The sequence below is a fragment of the Notechis scutatus genome, chromosome 4, assembly GCF_049901735.1.
Source record: "Notechis scutatus isolate UNSWTSFEM ecotype Mainland chromosome 4, rNotScu1.2, whole genome shotgun sequence".
NCBI classification, from domain to species: domain Eukaryota; kingdom Metazoa; phylum Chordata; class Lepidosauria; order Squamata; family Elapidae; genus Notechis; species Notechis scutatus.
Window position 1 is genome coordinate 12,747,277 of NC_142012.1, and position 22,247 is coordinate 12,769,523.

Here is a 22,247-nt window from a genome sequence, read left to right on the forward strand (position 1 = left end):
CTTCTTTAACAAACAGATTCATTGTGCAGCAGTTTCTCTTCTGAAATCCAGAGAAATTCAATACGCTTGTTCTGGAATCTTCCATATACACATATTTTTCTTCCCAGTTGGATGAATCATAGTTTCATCTCAAAGGCTTCCCCTCTAATCTTTCAACCCATCCTCTGTAGAAGGTTAATGCAGAAGAGGATCCCCTTAACCTGCTAGTACCCATTTCCTGACACAAAGAAGACAATTGGTGCTTTCCTATTGCTAAATGGGAAGTGGGTAGGAACCGTTGAGTGGGAACCGTTATCAGCAATAAGATCATCAGGGGAAAAAGAGAAGTTACAATGCTTCCTCTTTCTTCCAGGCAGATTATTGATGTATGCATAGATAGGAAATTATTTTTAAATGTATGGAAATCTTTTGAGTTGCTTTCATTTCACCATAATTGAGACAATAGCATCCAAAAATTGCTGTGAGGCAGGGGTGGGATTCAAATTGTTTAACAACCAGTTCTGTGGGAGTAGCTTAGGTGGTGGGCATGGCTTGGTGGTCATGTGACTGGGTGGACATGGTTTGGTGGTCATGTTATTGGCTGGGTGTGGCCAACTCAATATCACTCATATTGAGCTACGCATCTCCTCACCTGGCCTCTCATGACTGTGGCGATGCTGCAACAGTCATAAGTGTGAAAAATGGTCACAAGTCACTTTTTTCAGTGCCATTGTAACTTTGAATGGTCACTCCACACAAGCAAAGTACCAGCAAAGGAGGGGAAAAAAACTCCAGAGGTGTTCCTGAGACAGGAAGTCTAGTCCTGCCAAGAATGTAATCAGGGTTAACGGAGAGGCAGTTTCTGTAAGCAACACCAGAATGTTTCCTTCCTGCCTTCCTTACAGGATTAGGCCAGTAATTTCTTCTAACAACCGGTTCTCTGAACTGCTTAGAATGTTAACAACCGGTTCTAGAGAATAGGTGCGAACTGGTAGAATCCCACCCCTGCTGTGAGGTAGGGGTGTCAAACTTGATTTCATTGAGGGCCACATCAGGACTGTGTTTGACCTTGGGGGGGGCCAGGGTGGGTGTGGCCAGCTAAACGTTACTCATGTCGGGGGCTCATGTGGTGGCCAAATGCTAAAGCAGGACTTCCCTCAGACCCTGCCTCTCTCTCATAACGTGGCCCTCCCGAGCTCCATTTTTGCTGGCAGAGGCATTGCAGGTTGGTCCATTGCTGTTTCCAGGGCTGCCCCATGGGCCAGATCTAACCACCCCACAAGCCAGATCTGGCCCGCGGGCCTTGAAATTGAAACCCCTGCTGAGGCAATATACAGATTTTCTATAAGACAGCAAATTTATTGCCTAAATATACATATACGTATACTTGTATTTCTGCCAACCTGAGGGTGCGTAAATGGCAATAAGATTTTGTTTTCATTCTTAATAAATTTCCAATAAGAAAACTGCACACAATATCTTTCTTTAAAAAGCTGTATTATTTTGTATCCGGTGTATTATCTTTCACAGAACTCATTTACTGGGGATCATTTCAAAGAACGATTTGGTTTGATTATGAAAGATAATCTGGGAAGCATAAAATGGATTTGAGATAGTAGGACATGCACTGCTGAATACAGCCAAACCTGAAACAGAAAACAGAAAATTCAGACAAAGTCAAACATTTCTAATTCTTTTAGTTGGGTGTGTGTGTGTGTGTGTGTGAGGTGGGCAGGAGGGATTTTTCTACTTTTTAAATCATTTTTACTCTGTTTGCTGAAAATATTGTACTCTATATACAAATATAGAGCATATCTAATTACAGGTGGTCCTTGACTCATGACTATTCATTTAGAGACTGTTTGAAGTCGCAATGGTGCTGAAAAAAGGGACTTACGACCACACCTCCCGTTTATGACCATCGCAGTATCCCTGTGGGCAAGTCATCACAATCTGGGCACTTGACAATCAGTTCACACTTATGGGAATTGTAGTTGTGTGCAGTCATGTGATATTGTTTTACAAATTTCCCCACCGGCTTTCGTCAAGTAATGGGAAACTGGCAGGAAGCTGCAAATCATAATCACATGATGTCTCATTTAATAAGCATGGCAAAAACGGCTGCAAAATCGGTGCAGTCCCATGGTGCTTCACTTAACCGTACTGCTTAACAGTGAATTTTCTGGTCCTTATTGTGAATTAGAAGTTGAGGACTACCTGTAATACACAGTTAGAACACAGGGTTCTGGAGGCATATTTTATTGAATATGCGGTGCAGGAGTAAATAATGTAATGATTTTTATTTAGATGGCACTTACCCCCAGCTAGGTTAGCTAAAATGTTTAAAAAGATGTCTAGCAAATGTTGGAAATGTAATCAAAAAATGGGCACATACTATCATATGTGGTGGGCTTGTGGTAAAGCAAAAATAAATTGGGAAAAAATACATAATTGGCTAGAAAAGATGATTGGAAAGCATGTAGATTTTAAACCTGAACTATTTTTATTAGGTATAATAACAGGTAAACTTGATAAGAAAAGTATGTATTTAATATTGTAAGTCTTGATAGCAGCAAGGACTGTATTATGCAATGCTGGAAGAATGAAGAAACACCACGAGATGAAGACATAATTAAGAAGATACTAGACCAGGGGTGTCAAACTCAAGGTCCAGGGGCCGGATCTGGCCTGTGGAGTGCTTAGATCTGGCCTGCAGGGCTGCCCTGGAAACAGTGAAGGACCAGCCCGTGGTGTCTCTGCCAGCAAAAAAGGAGCCCCACTGACAGAGGGCTGCGGGAGACCTCCACAGCTGAAAATGGGAGCCCATTTTTACTGGCCGAGGACTCAGATCACCACAGGTGCCCTCCCCCAACATGAGTGATGTCATGTTGGCCACACCCACCCTGGCCACACCCACCCAGCTCCCCTGAGGTCAAACACAACCCTGAAGTGGCCCTCAATGAAATCGAGTTTGACACCTCTGTACTAGAGTGTGCAGAAATGGACAGATTGACATTAAAAATGAAACAGAAAGAAGATATAGACTATTACCAAATATGGAATCTTATTTTAACAGTGGTTGGAAGAAAGAGGTGGAGATTAAAAATGTAATATGTATTGGTAAACAAATTTAATACCCAGATGATGTTTATTAAGCACTAAAAATGTAACTAATAAAAAATTAGGTTTAGCATGTCCAGTGAGTAAACACCAACCTTTTTAGAAGATTCCCCTGTCTTTTCGTTTATTGATGTCTCTCTTGAGTTGGCAAATACTACAAAAAGTGCAACATGCTGTTGCAAAATAGTCACTCAGGAGGGATCCCTGTTAAGCAGAAAGATAAGTTAAAAGCAGAACAATTCTTTTGCAAGTAGATGAGAGAGTCACATTATACGTGCGCGAGGGCTGTTCACATGTCAAATATGGCACGCATCAATATTTCAGAATGTAAAACACCCTTTGTCCAACGGCTCGTCATTTTGGATTTCAAATTTCAGAAGTCCCCGGCCAAGATAATCACTGCTAAGAATTCTCAGACTTGAATTTCACAATTTTGGAAGGAGTCGTCCATTAATTAATTAACATACATCATCCCCAAAAAAGGCAGCTTTGATTATATTCAGAGATATTTAATCTTTTAGGGGTGAGGAAGACAATTTTTTAAGTTTTTGTTCAGTATGTGTATGCCAACTGGCTGGTTTCTGAATTTCCACACCTACACACAGGTCAAAAGTTATCATTATGAAATCCACCCTTTTTCTAATTTGGCAATATAGTTCACCGATGAAAAAAGAGGTAAACTTAGAGAAAGTCTATATAAAACACATTCCATTAGGAAAATTCTGTACACAAACTGGGTTGGTGTACATTTATAGAAATACTACCCGTGCTTTGCTATGAAACTATGTGGTTGGACTTAGTTTTTGGGGACGAAAATAACGAAAAGAAAATTCTGCCTCTGCCTACCAGCATCCATTGATATTCATCTGGCTAGAGTCCTATCAGTGTGTGAGAGAGAGTTGAGGGCTGTCTGGAAACTGAAACAGTATTTACTGTGTGAGCAAGAAGGACACAGCAAGGAGCCTGGGTGTGACTTAACTCAACTGTTCTGTACTAAAGCTGCTTGGTGCTGTGAAACTGAAACTGAAACTCCTCTGCTTGTGTTTTGCATTTGGAACAGATTTCTTTTCAGGTGGGGAGGGAGAATAGAACTCCTTAGCTTCAGAGCGTGTTAATAATAATATACAAAATACTAATGCTCTGATGGTCATTTTGAAAAATCCTTTCTTATTGAGCACCTAGAAGCCAAGAGGAACATATGTGCCAAATTTCAAGTCTGTAGGCTTTATGGTTCTGGAGATTTTGTGATGATGCATGAGTGGTATTTCGCTTTTATATATATATATAGATTAACATGTCATTTTGGTAAAACATGTCATTTTGGTAAAAACCTAAAAAAATTCAAATCCAGCAAATCAAATCTGAGTCAGGAAAAAAAAAATCCTTACAAAAATCAAATTGAATAGGATCCTAACAATGAAAACTGAAATGAGTAGAATCACACCCCCTGCATTTCTTTGCTGTTTGTGGCATCTCTTCTCCAACTGCTGTGCAAATCCACACTCTGCTTTTTTTGCCATTTAATGCATAGTACAAATTCAGAAAAGATTTAATTCAAGAACCAAGTTAAAATCCCCAAAGGTGGTTTTTCAAAAGGCAACTAGACTTTCTTGGGAGTTTTTTTTTTAAATGTTTTTTTAAACAATTTTTTTTTCTTTAAAAATCTTTAAAAATCTTTTGCTTCTCATTCAAGAATTTCTTCAGTTCTCCAAAACTGAAGACGCTTCTTGGATGAGTAGCAGAATGTTTTCAATGAAAAAAAACCCCAAGAAAGTCCAGTTACCTTTTGGAAAAACCACCTTTGGGACAACCATGACCTGGATGATTGGCAATCTCCATAGACAATTAGTGTCAGGATTCCGGCACTTAACCCCATTTAAATCATGAGTCTTGAGCCAAACTTCCAAAACTTCAAAAGGATTTATTGGGAGTTAAAAGGTCTGGCATTGCCTGGATATATCATAATTCATATTCTCCAATGGGACACATCCATAGCCAAGAGTCATCAATCATGCTTTCCAGTTAGAATTTTGTGTGACAGAAACTTCGGTCACCTAGTTACTATCTTTGAAAACATTTATGGAATGCAGTTTCATTTTTGCAAGCTACTGCACTACTCCCTCTTTCCTTTCTGTTGGCAACTCTAAAAAGACCATAGAAATATTTTATGAGTTGACAACCAGGTTAAAGATGTTTTCAAAACCCAAATGAAAACAGGAAGGAAGTACTGTAGAGAGCCTCTACTCACCGGAATGCCATATCTTGTCCGATAGAGAGTTCTAAAGGCCATGGTTATGCCACAAAGAGGGCATTCGTCCATTTCTGAGGCAATTTGGCATCCCAGACACAGGGGACAACACATTCCACAGAAACCTAGAAAGTAGAAGTAGAAACTTTTGCAAATGCCATCTGGGTGAGTTTATACATGATAAGAACACCCCATAGAGTTCTCTCCCAGGGAATACCACACGCTCTTTATGAAACAAAATGCCAACAACTATAAGTTCAAGTAAGGATGAGGTTATCTGAAGGACCATCTCGATTGCATCCACTGGACTCACTAGAATGGGGAGGTAGGGGATGTTGTGAGTCCCCTCTCCTAAGCAGATACATCTGGCTGGACCCAGAAGAAGGGCCTTCTCCGTGGTGGCCACTTCCCTGTGGAACATTGTCCCTGCAGAAATTAGACTGGATCCCACTTTGACATTCTTTCACAAGGCCCTGAAGCAGAGGTGGTATTCAGCAGGTTCTGACCAGTTCTGGAGAACCAGTAGTGGAAATTTTGAGTAGTTCGGAGAACCAGCAAATGCCACCTCTGACTGGCCCCGCCCCATCTATTGGTTTCCCCCCCCACCCCCTGGGTGTATCGTAATTCATATTCTCCAATGAGACACATTCATAGCCAAGAGTCATCAATCATGTTCTCCAGTTAGAATTCTGCACAGCAGAAACTTCAATCCCCTAGCTACTATCTTTGAAAACTATTTATGGAATGCACTTCCAATTTCCAAGCTGCCACACTGCTCTTTCAAACCCTTTCCCCCCCAGTGGTGGGATTCAAAAATTTTTACTACCGTTTCTGTGGGCATGGCTTGGTGGGCATGGCCATGTAACTGGGTGGGTGTGGCTTTTTTTTTTTTTTTGCTTTTTTTGCAGCCTCCATTCGTTTCTGGGAGCTTCCTAGCCTCAGAAGAGTCGGGGGGGGGCATTTTTGCTCCCCTAAAGCTCCTCTGGAGTGGGGAGGCTGAATTCCTCCCTCCATTTTTTGCCTTCCTGGGCCTCAGCAAGGGGAATCCCGGCACAGCTGATCTATGTACAGCTGATTGTCGGGAGGGGGAAAAAAAGAAATACCTTAGGTGAATGTCAGGCTGGCGGGGTAAGCAAGCATCGGGCGGGAGGGCGACTGGATCGGGTGTGTGGCCAGCCAGAACTTACTACTGGTTTGACAACCCACGCCCAATTCTTGCTACCGGTTCGCCCGATCCGGTGCAAACCAGTTGAATACCAATACCCCTTCCTTTCTGTTGGCAACTCTAAAAAGACTATAGAAATATTTTAGAGTTGACACCTACCTTTAGTAAACATAATCACAATTTTATTTATTTTATTTTATTTATTGGAATTTGTCAAACAAAAATGAGCACAAGAATAAGAGAATAAAAATACAACGACAGGGACAATAGGCATGTTAGTGCACTTATGCACGCCCCCTCTACTGACCACTTAAGTATGAAGTAAGGTCCACGGAAGTTAATTTGTGACTGAAATTGTGAAAATGTATTTTCACGACAACAATCTTCCAGTTTGGAGAAGTATTTGGTCCAAGATTTACTCAAGAATTCCAACAAGTCTACAACTGTCTCCACCCTGAGATATATACATAGCTACTTACACACTCCCCAGTCATTGAAACAATCGAATAAGTCGGTTTGCCATTCACAGCTTTGATGTTGGGTCACTGTCATCTGTGGCTGGTTTATAACCGTGTGAGGATTCATCTTGAGGGTTCCTAATTCAGAAGAAGAGAAAGAACATGATATTTTAAAGTTAAATCAATAATTCCAACAATATCCTAAGGTGCTAGTTAGCTCAAGGGTCTCCAAATTTGGCAACTTGAAGACTTGTGGACTTCAACTCCCAGAATTCCCCAGTCAGGTTGAGGAAATCTGAGAGTTGAAGTCCACAAGTCTTAAAAGTTGCCAAGATTGGAGACCCTTGAGCTGCTAGCTCAATCCAAGGAATCAGAGGTGGTATTCAGCAGGTTCTGACCAGTTCTGGAGAACCGGTAGCAGAAATTTTGAGTAGTTTGGAGAACCGGCAAATATCACCTCTGACTGGAGATTTTATAGTATCCTTCCCCTGCCACACCCACCAAGCCACACCCACAGAACCAATAGTAAAAAAATTTGGATCCCACCACTGGAATCCACTTCATAACCATGTAGACACTTTTGAGAAGATCTAAAGATGTTTTGTTACCAGGAGTGGTGGCTATACCTGTTTGAGAAATGTGTTGGGTTTAAACCATATTATGATTATATTAATCTATCCCTCAAGTTTGATTTGAGAGGACATCAGCTCCCAGAATTCTCTAGTCAGCATGCCGATCCAAGAATACTTGGAGTTAGAGTGTGAACAGCTTAAAAGTCAAGAAACCCACATATATGATATCCCAAGAATATCGCCAGCGTGGCGTTCCTTGTGGGCATGGAAAACAGCTGCTAAGAACCAGTTGCCTAAAAATGTAACAAACGCAATATGCTTTTGTCTATAAATCACCTTTGTTTAGTATTTGTTTTATTTAAATTCTTGGGAAGCCATCCTATAGCAAACTTCAGCACTATTTACAAAATCAAGAACAAAGCCCCACCTAAATAAATACAAAACTATAACAACCAGAAGAACAAGAAGCAAGATCTAATAGGGAGATCCTTGCTTCGTTTTTTTAAATTAAATAAGTGGAAAATGGCATGTATGTACCGGATTTGGGTATATCGATAAACTACAGTGGCTGGGATTTTCATTTCCCCCGATTACTAGACCCTACTTAGATGATAGTGTAGAATAACTCTATGTCTAGGAAAGGAGATATCTTGAAGCAACATTAATTCCTGCAGGAGTTACCACTGACCTACTGCACACATCTTTTTATTGCTGATACTTCCAAGGAAAGTTTGCACTACAATTTAAACATTGGTAGAAATAATCCGGAGATATTAAAACAGAACTGAAGTGGAGTGGAGATTAGATAAAATGTACCATTTATTGATGGAAGAGAATATTTGTAGTTCAGGGTTATGAGGTCCTTGGTGCCTTCTGAACTTGATGGTTTCCTTGCAGACATTTCATTATCCAACTAGTGAACTGATGATGTTACCTAGTGTTCTGACCAAGGCTTCCTAGACCATAATTACGCACATGCTTATTTTAAAAACAAGTCTTATTTTATTGCAACGCTGGGAATTGTTTTCATTCCCAGCCAGTAATGAATCTCAAATAGTCCCTCGAGATAAGCACTCACCTTTCTTTTCTGTGAAGTGCTGCCAATAACAGAAGTATCAAATGAACCAGAAAAAAACCCAACTCAAGTACAAAGAGCTTCAAGAATGATCCTGAACCGAATGAACTACTTTGCTTCCTGCAAAGGATTCATCATCTTGGCCTGTCCTTTATCCCTTATGGGAGGGGCAATCACCTCCCAGCCTTACTCCCAAGTCGCCCCTTTTGTTTCAGCTGCTCTCGCCTTCTAGCAGCTCTGTGCACTGGGAACAGGCTCCCCTGGGTCCTCTGCCTCACTGCTGCCAGACTCCAAAGACTCTGGAGGCAGTACCCCACTCCCAGATGGTCCTGGCCCCATCCCTGCATTGGATGCAGGACCCTTGTCCGAGTCCTCTTCAGACTCCCGGACTGACCCCCATTCTTCCCCACAGTCCGATCCCGCTGCAGTCTGCACAGGCTGCCGGTGAACCACAACACCTAGTTTGGTAATGAAATGTCTGCAGAAAAAAACCACCAAGCGTGGAGTGTGCCATTTATCTCTCCTTTCTATGGGTTTCTAATGTGCAAAGCATGTTAAGGTCAAGGTGAGGTCCATTCCTCACCTTGACCTCACCTTGATCTTGACTATGTATCAGAATGGTCAAACAAATGGCAACTTCAAATCTCAACAAATAAATGCTCTATCTTACATATTGGCAAAAAAAATCAGAAAATAAAATACAAGCTGAATAGTCAAGAACTTGTTGATGACCCAAGCTCTGTAAAGGACCTTGGAATACTCACCTCTAATGATCTAAGTGCTAGAGCCCACTGCAACTACATAGCCAAAAAGGCATTAAGAGTTGTTAACCTAATCCTACGAAGCTTTTTCTCTGGTAATATCACACTACTAACCAGAGCATACAAAACATTTGCTAGACCAATACTCGAATACAGTTCATCAGTCTGGAACCCACATTACATATCTGATATTAGCACAATTGAGAAAGTCCAGAAATATTTCACAAGAAGAGTTCTCCACTCCTCTACTCGTAGTAGAATACCTTATGCCACCAGACTTGAAATTCTAGAACTAGAAAACCTTGAATTACGCCGTCTTCGGTCTGATTTAAGCATGGTATATAAAATCATACATTGCAATGTCCTACCTGTCAATGAATACTTCAGCTTCAACCATAACAACACAAGAGCACACAATAGATACAAACTCAAAGTTAACCGCACCAAACTTGATTGCAGGAAATACGACTTCAGCAATAGAGTGGTCAATGTCTGGAATACTCTACCCGACTCTGTAGTTTCTTCCCCAAACCCCAAAAACTTTAACCTTAGACTGTCTACTATTGACCTCACCCCTTTCCTAAGAGGTCTGTAGGGGGCGTGCATAAGCGCACCAACGTGCCTACCGTCCCTGTCCTATTGTTTCTCTTATTCTTCTTTTATTTTTCTTATATGTACCCATTTCATGTATTCACAACTATGTATACACTTATACTTATTATCTTGTAAACAATTGGCAAATCAAATAAATAAATAAATAAATAAATTCCCCCACCACTGCCTTTGGCCTTCTGGAAGATCTTGGGGCCCTGTTGAGGTTGGTCTTTGTTGGGCGTGGCCCATGTGATAGAGAGGGATAACCCTACCACCATGGTGTCGGCCATCCTCATGGTTTTCAGTCTCTATGTAATCTTGTTCAATTTCAGTTGCCTTATAGCTTATCTCCTTTTTTTAAAATCATTTTGTAAACGGTCCAGGGTCACTTCGACAGCGAGAAGCTCAGCCACCATGGAAGAAAAGTGAGTGGCTTTGTAATGAAGTCACTGCCAGAAAACTTGAAATAAATGCAAACAAGGGATAAACTAAGATTTGTTAAAGGATGTATAATGAGAAATGAATAAATACGCTCAGATTTCATCAAGACTCAACCTTATGATTTGTAGGAAGAAAGTTTTATCTGATATGGGTGGAGCAGGGGTGTTTAACCTTTGCAGCATTAAAAACCTATTTCTTTAATTCTAAATTAAAGAATTCCTTCCCCTTCCGCAGAATAGAACTGGTACATAGCAATAGCCCTTAGACTTATATACCGCTTCACAGTGCTTTACAGCCCTCTCTAGGTGGTTTACAGAGTCAGCCTCTTGCCCCCAACAATCTGGGTCCTCATTTTACCCACCTCGGAAGGATGGAAGGCTGAGTCAACCTTGAGCCTGGTGAGATTCGAACTGCCAAATTGCAGGCAGCCAGCAGTCAGCAAAAGTAGCCTGCAGTACTGCACTTTAAGCACTGCGCCACCATGGCAAATAGTTTAGGGATTGACTTATGTTCACTATTCCTGATGGAAGAGTAGGGGGTCAGGAGAACCTTTACACAAATCTTCCTTGTGTGCAAAATGTGTGCCAGATCAAAGGATCATTCTCAAGTCACTCATACCCGGGTCATCTTCTTTTTGGATCATTCCAGTGTACTTTACATGAGGTTGCCCTTGAAGACCATTTAAATTATCGGTTATTATTAAGCTCTTCATGGCCCAGGGCAGAGTTATCTGTGGGGATACCTGTCTCCAATCGTCTCTACCTGTTCCATGAGATCTGGAAAGATGAGCAAGCTCAGGTCCTTTTTAGGAACATTTCTGTGGAATCCAGGAAACGTTGTTTCTCTGTCTCAAAGCCTTACTCATGGGACATTAATTATTTTCTCCAAGGTTTAGATGTCCTGACCCTGTTGGACTTCTGCAGGGCCCTGAAGGCCTAGTTTTCCCTCTGGCCAAATTTCTTGAACTCTGCATGAACTTGCCAAGAAAGATTTCTGAACAGTTTATGTAATGATTGGCTTTGTTATACCTTTATTCCCCTACTCTGTAATTCTATTTACTGTTCCAAGTTTCACTGTGTTTTATTTTTAGTTCATTTGTATTTTTTTTTTACAGTCCTTTCCAATTGTAAGACACCCTGTTTGCTAAAGGAGGTTAAAAAAACAGAGCTTCCAAATAATTAAAACATGGCCTATTATCTCCCAGCAACCAACTAAATCCCATGTCTAGGAAGTGGTTTCCTTAGCCAAAACCCAGGGTCAGGCCTACTATCTTCAGCATATCTTGTTTTGCTAGTGGGCATCTTGCCATAAAATGCAGAGGAAGGGGGAGGAAGATGGGGAAGTGGGAATTGGCAACGGGAGGAAGGGAGGGAATGACAGAGAGACAGGAACCAGAGGAACTGGAACAAACCAGCCAACCAGGGACAGACCATGAAAGCAGAATGTGAAACTACATCGAACAGGCTGTTTTCCAAAACTCAAAGACACTCCCAAAACATCTAAAATGAATGTGACTGGACTCTAGTAGACTGGTCAAGGGGAGGGGGAAGGGAAGAGGCTTTGCAAGGGAATATTCAGATCCAGCTTTGCTTCTGCTGTAACCACTTAAACTTAGTAAAACTGAATTAGAATTCTTTTTTATTGGCCAAGTGTGATTGGACACACAAGGAATTTGTTTTGGTGCAAATGCTCTCTATGTCCATAAAAGAAAAGATACATTCGTCAAGAGTCAAGAATCATCAGGTGCAATATTTAATGATAGTCATAGGATATAATAAGCAATCAAATCCTACTAGGATACAAGCGACAAAGTTACAGTCATACAGTCACAAGTGGGAGGGGATGGGTGACAAGGAGTGATGAGAAGATTAATAGTAATAATATTGCAGACTTTGTAAATAGTTGAACAATGTTGAGGTAATTATTTGTTTAGCAGAGTGATGGCGTTCGGGGAAAAACTGTCCTTGTGTCTAGTTGTTCTGGTGTGCAGGGCTCTATAGCATCGTTTTGAGGGAAGGAGTTGAAACAGTTTATGTCCAGGATGTGAGGGGTCTGAATCTTTCCCTTCAACCATGGAGTCGAGGGTCTTTCTTTCCTAAGAACCAAATTGGGACAAGCCTGACACCCAGCAAGTGTCCACTTCAATCTTTCACATGGCATCCTTACTCTGAAACTGGATAGGCCAAATTAACACTGACCTCTTGGCATTTCCTCACAGTGCAGTTGAGTTTGACTTTTTGTCTCCACCCCCAAACTGATTTGACCAATGAGAGAAATAGATGAGATGAGAATTTGTCCTGGAGCACTAAATCTTATGAAGATGATTGCCCCCATCTTGACTTTTTTGAACCCCTTGAAACCTCTGCAGATTAGACACATACAGATGTATGTGGACTATACAGATAGTCCTCAACTTGTGGCCATTTGTTTAGCGACTGTTCAAAGTTATAATGGCAGTGGAAGAAGTTATATCCCTGCTCCTCGGACTTGTGACCATTGCAACAACCCTGCAAACACCTGATGAAAAGTTGGGTGCTTGTCATCCAGCACGTATGTAGGATCAACTGTGTCCCAAAGTTACATGATCATTATTTGCTACCTTCCCAGCCGGCGTCTGATACACAAAATCAATGAGAAAAGACAGAATTTCTTAATGACTGCATGATTTACTTAACAACTGCATTGATTCGCTTAATAAACTTGGTAAAAAAGGTCGTAAAATTGGGTATTACTCACTTAACAACTGCCTCGATTAGCAATGGAAATCCTGGTACCAATTGGCTTTGTAAGTCAAGAACTACCTGTATATTATGCCACTTCTCTTCTGTTTCTCCATCCCTCCAGTGTCTTAGTCAAGTAAATAATAATTGTGATCTTCAGCAATTTATTAGACAAAAAATACTGTCAACAAATCAGTACATAGTCCATACAAAGTAGATATGGCTATTTCACATGAGAAAATCATAACCTTGAAAGTATTCAAAAAGCTGAAAACTTAGCAACCTTAATCAAGGAATTCTTTTCCCTGACCTAATTCACAATAAGAGTAATTACTTTATTGCTTGAAATAAATCATAAGTTATTGTACTCCCTGTGCTCGACCTCTTTATCTTTGCTAAAAGTTAATTTCTTTTATAACTTGCAAACTAGAGGAATAAAGTAAACGGACTGTCATAAAAAAGACAGTTTTCCATCTTGCAAAAGAGCCTCTGGATGTTGGCAGGAAGAGAAACCAGGTGATTATCTAATTTAATTGAATATTTCCAGTTTTTCAAGGATGGGTCTTCCTTTAATAAGTTCTCTTGTTGGGGAAAAAAGAACACTATAACTCTTCTAAACTCTACTCCTAAACTTTTTCAGGAATTAAACTGGATGTCAAGGAGTTTGCTTGCAATGGCAGAGATTTCCGCAGAGTGAAACACAAATTATTTATATATACCCCTTGTCCAACCTATGAACATCCAATTGCCAAAATACGGCACTCATCTGTGAACATTTCTCCAAAAGTCTCTTAAATGAAACAATTCAAAATCAAACATATTTTAGGCACGGTAGGCATGTGGCAGAATTTTTCGGCTCAGCGCTAATCCTGATTAGAACCTACCGTATTTTTCGCACTATAAGACGCACTTCCCCCCTCCCAAAAAAGTGAGTGGAAATGTCTGTGCGTCTTATATGGCACATGTTGCAAAAGTCCCATCTACCAGCTGGTGCCCACCCTTCAGCCTCTGCCTCCCAGCAATTTGCCTGCCTGGTCAGCTTCAGCACAGCCTGAGTTAGCACGAGCAGCTGGTTGGCGGTTTCCGTGCATCCTGTTTTTGGCCTCCATGCACCCCATTTTTGGCCTCCACATGCCCCATTTTCGGTCTCTGTGTGTCCCGTTTTTGGCCTGTTCCAGGCGGTGGCGATTGGCAGCGATCGGCAGCGGCAGCAATCTCCACCGCCTGGAATGGGCAGAAAATGGGACGTGCGGAAGCAGAAAATGGAGGGCGCAGAGGCGGCAATAGGTGGCAGTGGTGATGGGCGGCAGCAGCGGCGATGGGTGGCGGCAATCCCTGCAGCCTGAAACAGTTGATTGGTGGTATTCCGTGTGGTCGATCCAACTGCCAATCAGCGGCTCTTGCTAAATCAGGCTGTGCTGAAGATGACCAGGCTATTTGCTGTTTGCTGCAAGGAGGCAAATTGTTGGAAGGCAGAGGCAGATTTTTTCCCCCTTGTTTTCCTCCCCAAATGCTAGGTGCCTTTTAAAGCCTGGGGTGTCTCATAGTGCAAAAAATACAGGTAATTTAAAATTGATTAAAAAGTGTGCTTAATCCACTTTAAACTGGCTTTATGTTTTGGGCAGGAAAGCTGAAGAAAATTTTTTTTTGACAAGGAATCTATTAGTCCATCACTTGCAACGAATATTCCCACGAGTAATAGCTTTTGAGAAAGATGGACGAAATCTTCCACGACTTCTGTATCTGGTAAGAGCTAATGGTTGCAAATTACTCTAGCACATCATATAGAGCAGGGTTCACCAACCTTTCGGACCTCAGGGACCACTAAATTCGTAATTTTAAATCCCGCAGACCACTAATACGATCTGTCTAATGACCGGCTGCGTGGGCGTAGCTAGGTATTGGTATTGTTTATTTAATTGAATAGTCATAAGACCTTATCAATAACATAACGTAAATATATAACAAAACAAAATACAGATAAGTTAGATATATAAGAATACAGTAATGAAAACATATGTGGAAAACCAGGGAGTCAGAAATCGGATAATAGATCACCCTTGCAGGATACACCAATTTGTTCAATATATTGTGTTCTTAGGACCGCTGGCAGCGACGCTCCCCTGGGCAGACAGCGGATTCCCTAACACGTGCACCAGTCCTTAAACCAAGGTCTCGAAGCAACCATGAGCAACGGGAAACGGAAGAAGAGGGAGCGTCCTCTTTCAGCTACACAGTCCTTATGCAACCCTACCAAACAACTTAAAATGGATGATTTTTTAAATGATATTCAGTCAACGGTCGCAAGTAATAAATTATCATCTTCACTTATTAGCCTTTCTAACAGATATGATCCACTGGAATGGGACTTAACAAGCTGAGGTAGAGAGCTCACAGCTTCTGGACATTTCTGCTTCTTTATCAGGGGAGTTTTCCCTCTTTCAAACATCAGCTGTCGGTGTTGCCGCTGAGGGTTTGTTGCAACAAGAGTATGGGGAATTACAAAATAAAAACTTTTTGGATTTTATATCTAGGCGTGGCTAAGTGGTCATGTGACTGGGTGGGCGTGGCCAACTTGATGTCACTTATGTCGAGGGGTGCCTCACCGGCCTCTACTCACCCCTCCACTCCCAGCCACTCCTCGCCTGCCTGCCCGAGCTCCTTAGAGCCTCAACAGGAAGCAGTTGTTGGAGCTAAGCAGCCACCATGAGAAAGACTTGGCAAAACAGCCGGCTCAGTTCAAATTGGATCTGACCGAGAAGGAGGCTCAGCAGAAGCACCTCACTGAGGACTAACAGCATAGGCTTTCCAAGCAGAGGGAAGACCTGCGGGAGTGCAAGGCCAGGTAGAGGTGCCTGGAGGCTCAGTGGGCTGAGGTGGTCAGCCAGTTCCAGGCCATGATGCAGTCCCACTGGAACAAGGCCCTCCGGCTCTTCTCCACCAGCGGCACTTCCCTCCAGCCTTCACCCAAAGCCCCCCACCAGGAGGCTGAAGCAGACCCCAAGCCAGAGGGGGACACTCTCTGCAGCAACACAAACGTTCATTGCATGTATCCGGCCCCTGATTTAGTGCAATATAAAAAATGCCAATAATTTTTCTGCGGACCACCAAATTTTTCTCACGCAAAACATAGTCACCGAATCGGTAGTAACACCGGTTGAATCCCACCCCCTGAGTGTAGTTGAAGATAGAATGATATTATGGAGACTGCTTTAGAAGAGAGGAGATGTTAGGAAGACTTGAGTGACTAATCTATATCTATAAAAGCGAAATACCACTCACGCATCATCACAAAACCTCCAGAACTGTAAAGCCTACAAACTTGAAATTTGGCACGTGTGTTCCTCTTGGCTTCTAGGTGCTCACTGAAAGGATTTTTTGAAATGACCATCAGAGCATTAGTATTTCGGATATTATTATTAACATGCTCTGATGCTAAGGAGTTCTACTCCTCCTCCCCACCTGAAAAGAAACCTGTCCCAAATGCAAAACACAAGCAGAGGAGAGGAGTTTCAGTTTCACAGCACCAAGCAGCTTTAGTACAGAACAGTTGAGCTAAGCCACGCCCAGGCTCCTTGCTGTCTCCTTCTTGCTCACACAGCAAATACTATTTCAATTTCCAAACAGCCCTCAACTCTCTCACACATGGACAGGACACTAGCCAGATGTATACCAATGGATGCTGGTAGGCAGCGGCAGAATTTCCCCCCCTTATTTTCCTCCCCAAAAACTAAGCCCGATCACATAGTTTCGTAGCGAAGTACAGTTATCGAACTAGTGTTACAATATGACAGGTATGTCAAACTCTATTTCATTGAGGAACGCATCAGGGTTGTGTTTGACCTTGCGGGGCCATGGTGCGCGTGCTCAGGGTGGGTGTAGCCAAATCAACATCACTTGTGTCACGAGCGCCTGTGGTGGCCCGAGCACTTTGCCAGCAAAAACAGCTCCTGAGTTCCATTATTGGCTGCCACAGCCTCCTGCAACCCTCTGCCAGTGAAAACCGGTTCTTCTCTGTTTCCATGGCAACCCCGCAGGCCAGATCTAAGCATCCCACGGGCTGGATACGGCCCCCAAGCCTTGAGTTTGACATCCCTGCTATATGAACTTCTTGAATAGCTCTCTGGCTTCTGTCTGGCTTTTAGTTCCCTGCCAAGTGGTGGTAGACTGGCATCTCCTTCACTTCGGTCTAGCAGCTGTATTTTAATATTCCACAATGGTTGGAGAAGGAAAGATAAGATTCACGCATGCTTCTGAACAATTCCTTCCAACAACTGAGCTCTGGGAATACAATAGTACAGGTCATCCTCGCCTTACAACCACAATTGAGCATAGTTTTCAGTACTAAGCAAGGCAAGTGAAATGTGATGACCCCCCTTGCCACAATAATTAAGGGAATCACTGCAGTGGTTACATTAAAAACATGGTTGTTAAGTGAACCTGGCTTCCCCTTTGACTGCTTGTCAGAAGGTCTCCAAAGGGGATCATGTGACCTTGGGACACAGCAACGGTCATAAATGTGAACCAGATTCCAAGCATCTGAATTTCGATCACACGAGCATGGGGATGCTGCAAAGGTCGTAACTGTGAAAAATGGTCCAAAGTCACTTTTTTCTTGTAACTCTGAATGCTCACTAGTGCACTTTGAACTGCCTGTAGTTCAACAATATTGGCTATCAAGGCTTTGAAGGAAATTAAAATGGAAGTCCACGGAGTTAGCTGTCCGCTACTCTCATTAGTTAAGGTAAAGGAAATCTTCGAATACAGGCAGCATTTTCACGGTAAAAGCCGACTTCTCCATTGGAAACAAGAAAAAGATCACATAGCATACGGATGTAAAAGAAGACGTATGTATAGAAAACACATATGTAAGAAAGATAAAACACCCATGAGCTCTAGATAAAGAGACATGTGTTTAAATAAAGGGGCATCTGCTTTCACTCTTTAAGGAAACAGGATTTAACGAAATATGGAAAGAAGGAAGGTTACACAAGAGGAAAAGGTTCATGGTGATTACCGAACCTATGGTCCTCAGCAATGGTCATCCCTATCTTCAAAAAAGGTGACCCCAGCCTGGTTGAAAACTACAGAACAATTGTCATGGAATCAATCATTAACCAATCCATTACCCTCCACCTGAAGTCAAATAACCTACTCTCCAAAAAACAATTTGGTTTCAGAAAAAAATTGTCCTGCATCTACAACTCCTACACTGCAAAAACATATGGACTACTCTACTCAACCAGGGTAAAGCAATAGGCACAATTTACATAGACTTCTGCAAAGCCTTTGATTCAGTGGTACATGACAAACTACTGTTATAACTAAACTCTTACGGCATTTCTGGATCCCTTCATAAGTGGATTACTGCATTCCTTTCAAACAGGCAACAAATAGTAAAAATAGGGAACTCTATATCAAACCCTGCTCCAGTTAACAGCGGTGTCCCCCAAGGCAGCGTTCTAGGACCCACACTCTTTATACTCTACATATTGACCCTTGCGATCACCTTATAAGCAACTGCGTCCTCTTTGCGGATGACGTAAAACTATTCAACACCACTGACAATGCTACTGTCCTTCAGAGCGATCTTGATTATTTTTCTGATTGGTCAAACAATTGGCAACTCCAAATCTCGACCAACAAATGCTCTGTCCTACACATTGGTAAAAAAAAAATCAGTACACCAAATACAAGCTAGGTGGATAGGACCTCGTTGATGACTCTCACTCTGTCAAGGACCTTGGAGTACTTATATCAAACGACCTAAGCGCCAGAGCTCACTGTAACTGCATTGCCAAAAAGGCATCAAGAGTTGTAAATTTAATCTTGCGAAGCTTCTCCTCCGGTAATATTGAATTGCTAACTAACTAATATTTGCTAGACCAATACTCGAATGCAGCTCATCTGTCTGGAATCCGCATTGTATATCGGACATAAATACAATTGAGCAAGTCCAGAAATATTTCCCGAGTACTACACTCCTCTGCTGGCAACAGAATACCCTATATCAGCAGGCTTGAAATTTTGGGCTTGAACAACCTTGAACTACACCACCTATAGTTGGATTTAAGCATAGTACACAAAATGATCTGCTACAATGTCCTATCAGTCAATGACTACTTCACCTTCAACTGCAACAATACAAGAGCACACGACAGATACAAACTCAATGTAAACCGCTCCAAACTTGATTGCAGAAAGTATGACTTCAGCAACAGAGTGATCAATGCCTGGAATGCACTACCTGATTCTTGTTATATCCTCTAACCACCACTCCTTTAATCTTAAAGTATCCACTATTGACCTCACCCCATTCCTAAGAGGTCTGTAAGGGGCGTGCATAAGTGCACAATTGTGCCTACCGTCCTGCCCTATTGTCTCCATTTGTTTATACCTATTTCCTGCATTCTTACTCTTGTTTATACCTATGCCTATTATCTTGTAAGCGATTGACAAATCAAATAAATAAATATAAATACATTAATTAATTTAAAAAATGGAACTATGGTTATAAGCTAACACATTTTGTTCCATTGTATTTCATTGATAATGACTGGCTAAATCTTTAAACAAAAAGACTTATACAAAGGGGCTGAAAAGGCGGGCCTAGCATGGCCACCCATCCAAAGCTACAACTTTGGATCGAATAAACATACTTTGATCTCCACCGATCATCTAGTTAGTTTTAAAAGAAAAAATATAGTTTTCAGTATATATAGTTTGCCCCAAACCTGGGGCAAAAAAGGTGTCATCTGACAATCATATGCTTAATTTAGTCAGAGAGAGAGAGACAATCCATTTTCTAGTTTTGCACAGTGCATTCGCTCTAACTAATAGACATGGTTTGCACAAATTCCCCTATATCACATAGCTACTTTCCTCCACACAATCATGTCCGATTTTAGGAGATTGTCTGAACAAAATCCCTGCAGTTTTTTTAGCCAGGTTTTTCAGAAGGGGGTTGTCATTGCCTCCTTCCTAGGGCTGAGAGAAAGAACCTGGCCCAAAGGTGCAAGGCAAGATTAGAACTCATGGTCTTCTGTGTTTTTTTTAGCCTGATGCCTTAGCCACTGCACCAAAATGGCTCTCTTTAAAGCTAGGCTTAATATTTGCACATATAAAGACAACGAATGATTTTCTAAACAGGATAAGCTTATTGCAGCAACCTGAGGGATTTCTCAGAGTGGACTCTACCTGTAGCCTAAAACAGAATCCCAAAATTAGTGGACGGTTTCACCTGTTCATGACTAGCACATCAGGGCTTATTGACATCTTTCAGTGAATTCACATGGATTGAACTGCTACATGACAAAGGTTCACTTAACTAAGTTTCAAAAAAATCTCATCCTTCTCGGTATCTACCTTTTAAATTTCTGAGCATAATTGGCCAAACTGTGATTCACAAGTAAATTCCACTTAAATTCTACACAAAGAGGTATGACATAGGTGTGACTTTAGTCCAACATTACTTGAAATTCAATCCTGGTTCTTCCTAAATTTTATATATCACTTCCTTCTTTTGCGGCTAAGCTGTTACAATATGTAAAACATTTTCCCATCTCTGTTTGTAACTTTTTTTTTTAACTTACACAAAATATTTAAGAAACCCAAATATTTCTTTTGGTATGGATTTGTATGGCTGCACCTTTAAAATGATACATAGTATAGAAAAACAACATTAATCCCAGGCTTGTCTTTAATTTTACAATTTTTATAAAGTAAGCTTTGTTACAGTATAAGTAGATTTCCTTCCAGGAAGAATTCTAGTCAACTCTCAAATTATTTTAAACATTGACAGAAAATAATCTTTAAAAAGATTGACAGAGGTATTATGCATGTCACTTACCTTGTGCTTAGAAGAGAATGCAAGATCTTGCTTCCTTGAAGTTAACAACAACTAGAGAAACAGTTATGTGATTGACCAACCTTTTAAACTTCTGATACTGTAATTAGCAGGAAGTTGGAATTGCTTTGTTTTGCAAGATAACTCATATCTCATTAGACCTTGAGATCCAATAGTATTCATATGGAAAGAAAAGCATATGAATAAAAGCAGGAAATAGACATTTCATGAAGAGATATAGCTAGAGAGAGAAAGAGAGGGAAGGGAAGGGAAGGGAAGGAAGGAATTTGTATGACCAGTTCGAGAAAGCTCCATTCAATTCATGGGACAGTTAAAAACCAGATGATTAACTTACAAACAAGTCTTACAAACTTGGTTTAGAGTCAGAAAATCATGTGACCTTTCCCTCCTTTGGGTTATGTTGAAGCTTTAATTTTTATTAGCTGTCCAGAATTGCATTTGTGAGATTGGTGACTATATTGGTGTATTTAAGCATATCAGTAAAGCTCTTCTCTTTGCTGAATTCAACTGCCCGCCATCTATCCTTCAGTCTGTGAAAAATAATACCTGGATTGTTGTGAATCAATAAAAGTGAATAATCTCAATGCAAATTAGGGGTTGAAAACCTGCACACTTGATTGGTCCTTATACAACAACTTGGGATTGGGCCAGAACCAGTCCCTGATTGGCCACTTTTGGGACTGTCCTTATTGGTCAGAGGTTTGAACTTGTTGCACATTTTCATTGGTTAATAAGGCAGCAGCTAACCCTATAAAAGGGTTACTGCTGCCCATAGCATTGCTCTGTCCCATTCTGATTCCTGTTATTATTAAAGAGTTGAAGTCACTGGTCAGATGTCTGGTCTCCTTATTCTCCAAACTTAACACTGGCGACGAGGATGGGATGCGGAGACCGAAGAGCTGACTAACCTACAGAGCAACTAACAGAGCACGTGGTTGAACACGGACCATCAACGGCAACATGGCCAGTGGTGTCGTACCACCCGCTCCATTCGACCCAGAGACCGAAGACTGGGAGTCGTATATGGATAGGTTCCAGATGTTTCTGGAGACCAACAATTTGAAAAATGCAACAGCTGGGAAAAAAAGAGCTATATTTCTAACCCATTGCGGCCCTACCGTATTTAAAATGGCAAAGTCACTTGCCAAGCCAGCAGAGGTAAAAGAGATGGACTGGGACATCCTCGAGCCTTTACTATGGGCTCACTACGCGCCCACAGTGCCAACCCTCGTCAGAAGACACGAATA

At 41.5% G+C, this 22,247-nt stretch overlaps 1 protein-coding gene across 1 annotated transcript; it reads right to left on the reverse strand.

Moving 5' to 3' along the window:
• Positions 1–1,459: 1,459 nt before the first annotated feature.
• Positions 1,460–21,263, reverse strand: LOC113425147 (placenta-specific gene 8 protein-like). The gene is made up of 5 exons (XM_087962787.1): positions 20,983–21,263; positions 6,992–7,108; positions 5,348–5,472; positions 3,195–3,303; positions 1,460–1,625 (listed from the first exon to the last, which is right to left on the reverse strand). Exons 2-4 carry the CDS (start codon positions 7,095–7,097, stop codon positions 3,199–3,201), a joined length of 336 nt encoding a protein of 111 aa, XP_087818913.1. The 5' UTR covers positions 7,098–7,108; positions 20,983–21,263; the 3' UTR covers positions 1,460–1,625; positions 3,195–3,198.
• Between the last annotated feature and the right edge of the window lie 984 nt (positions 21,264–22,247).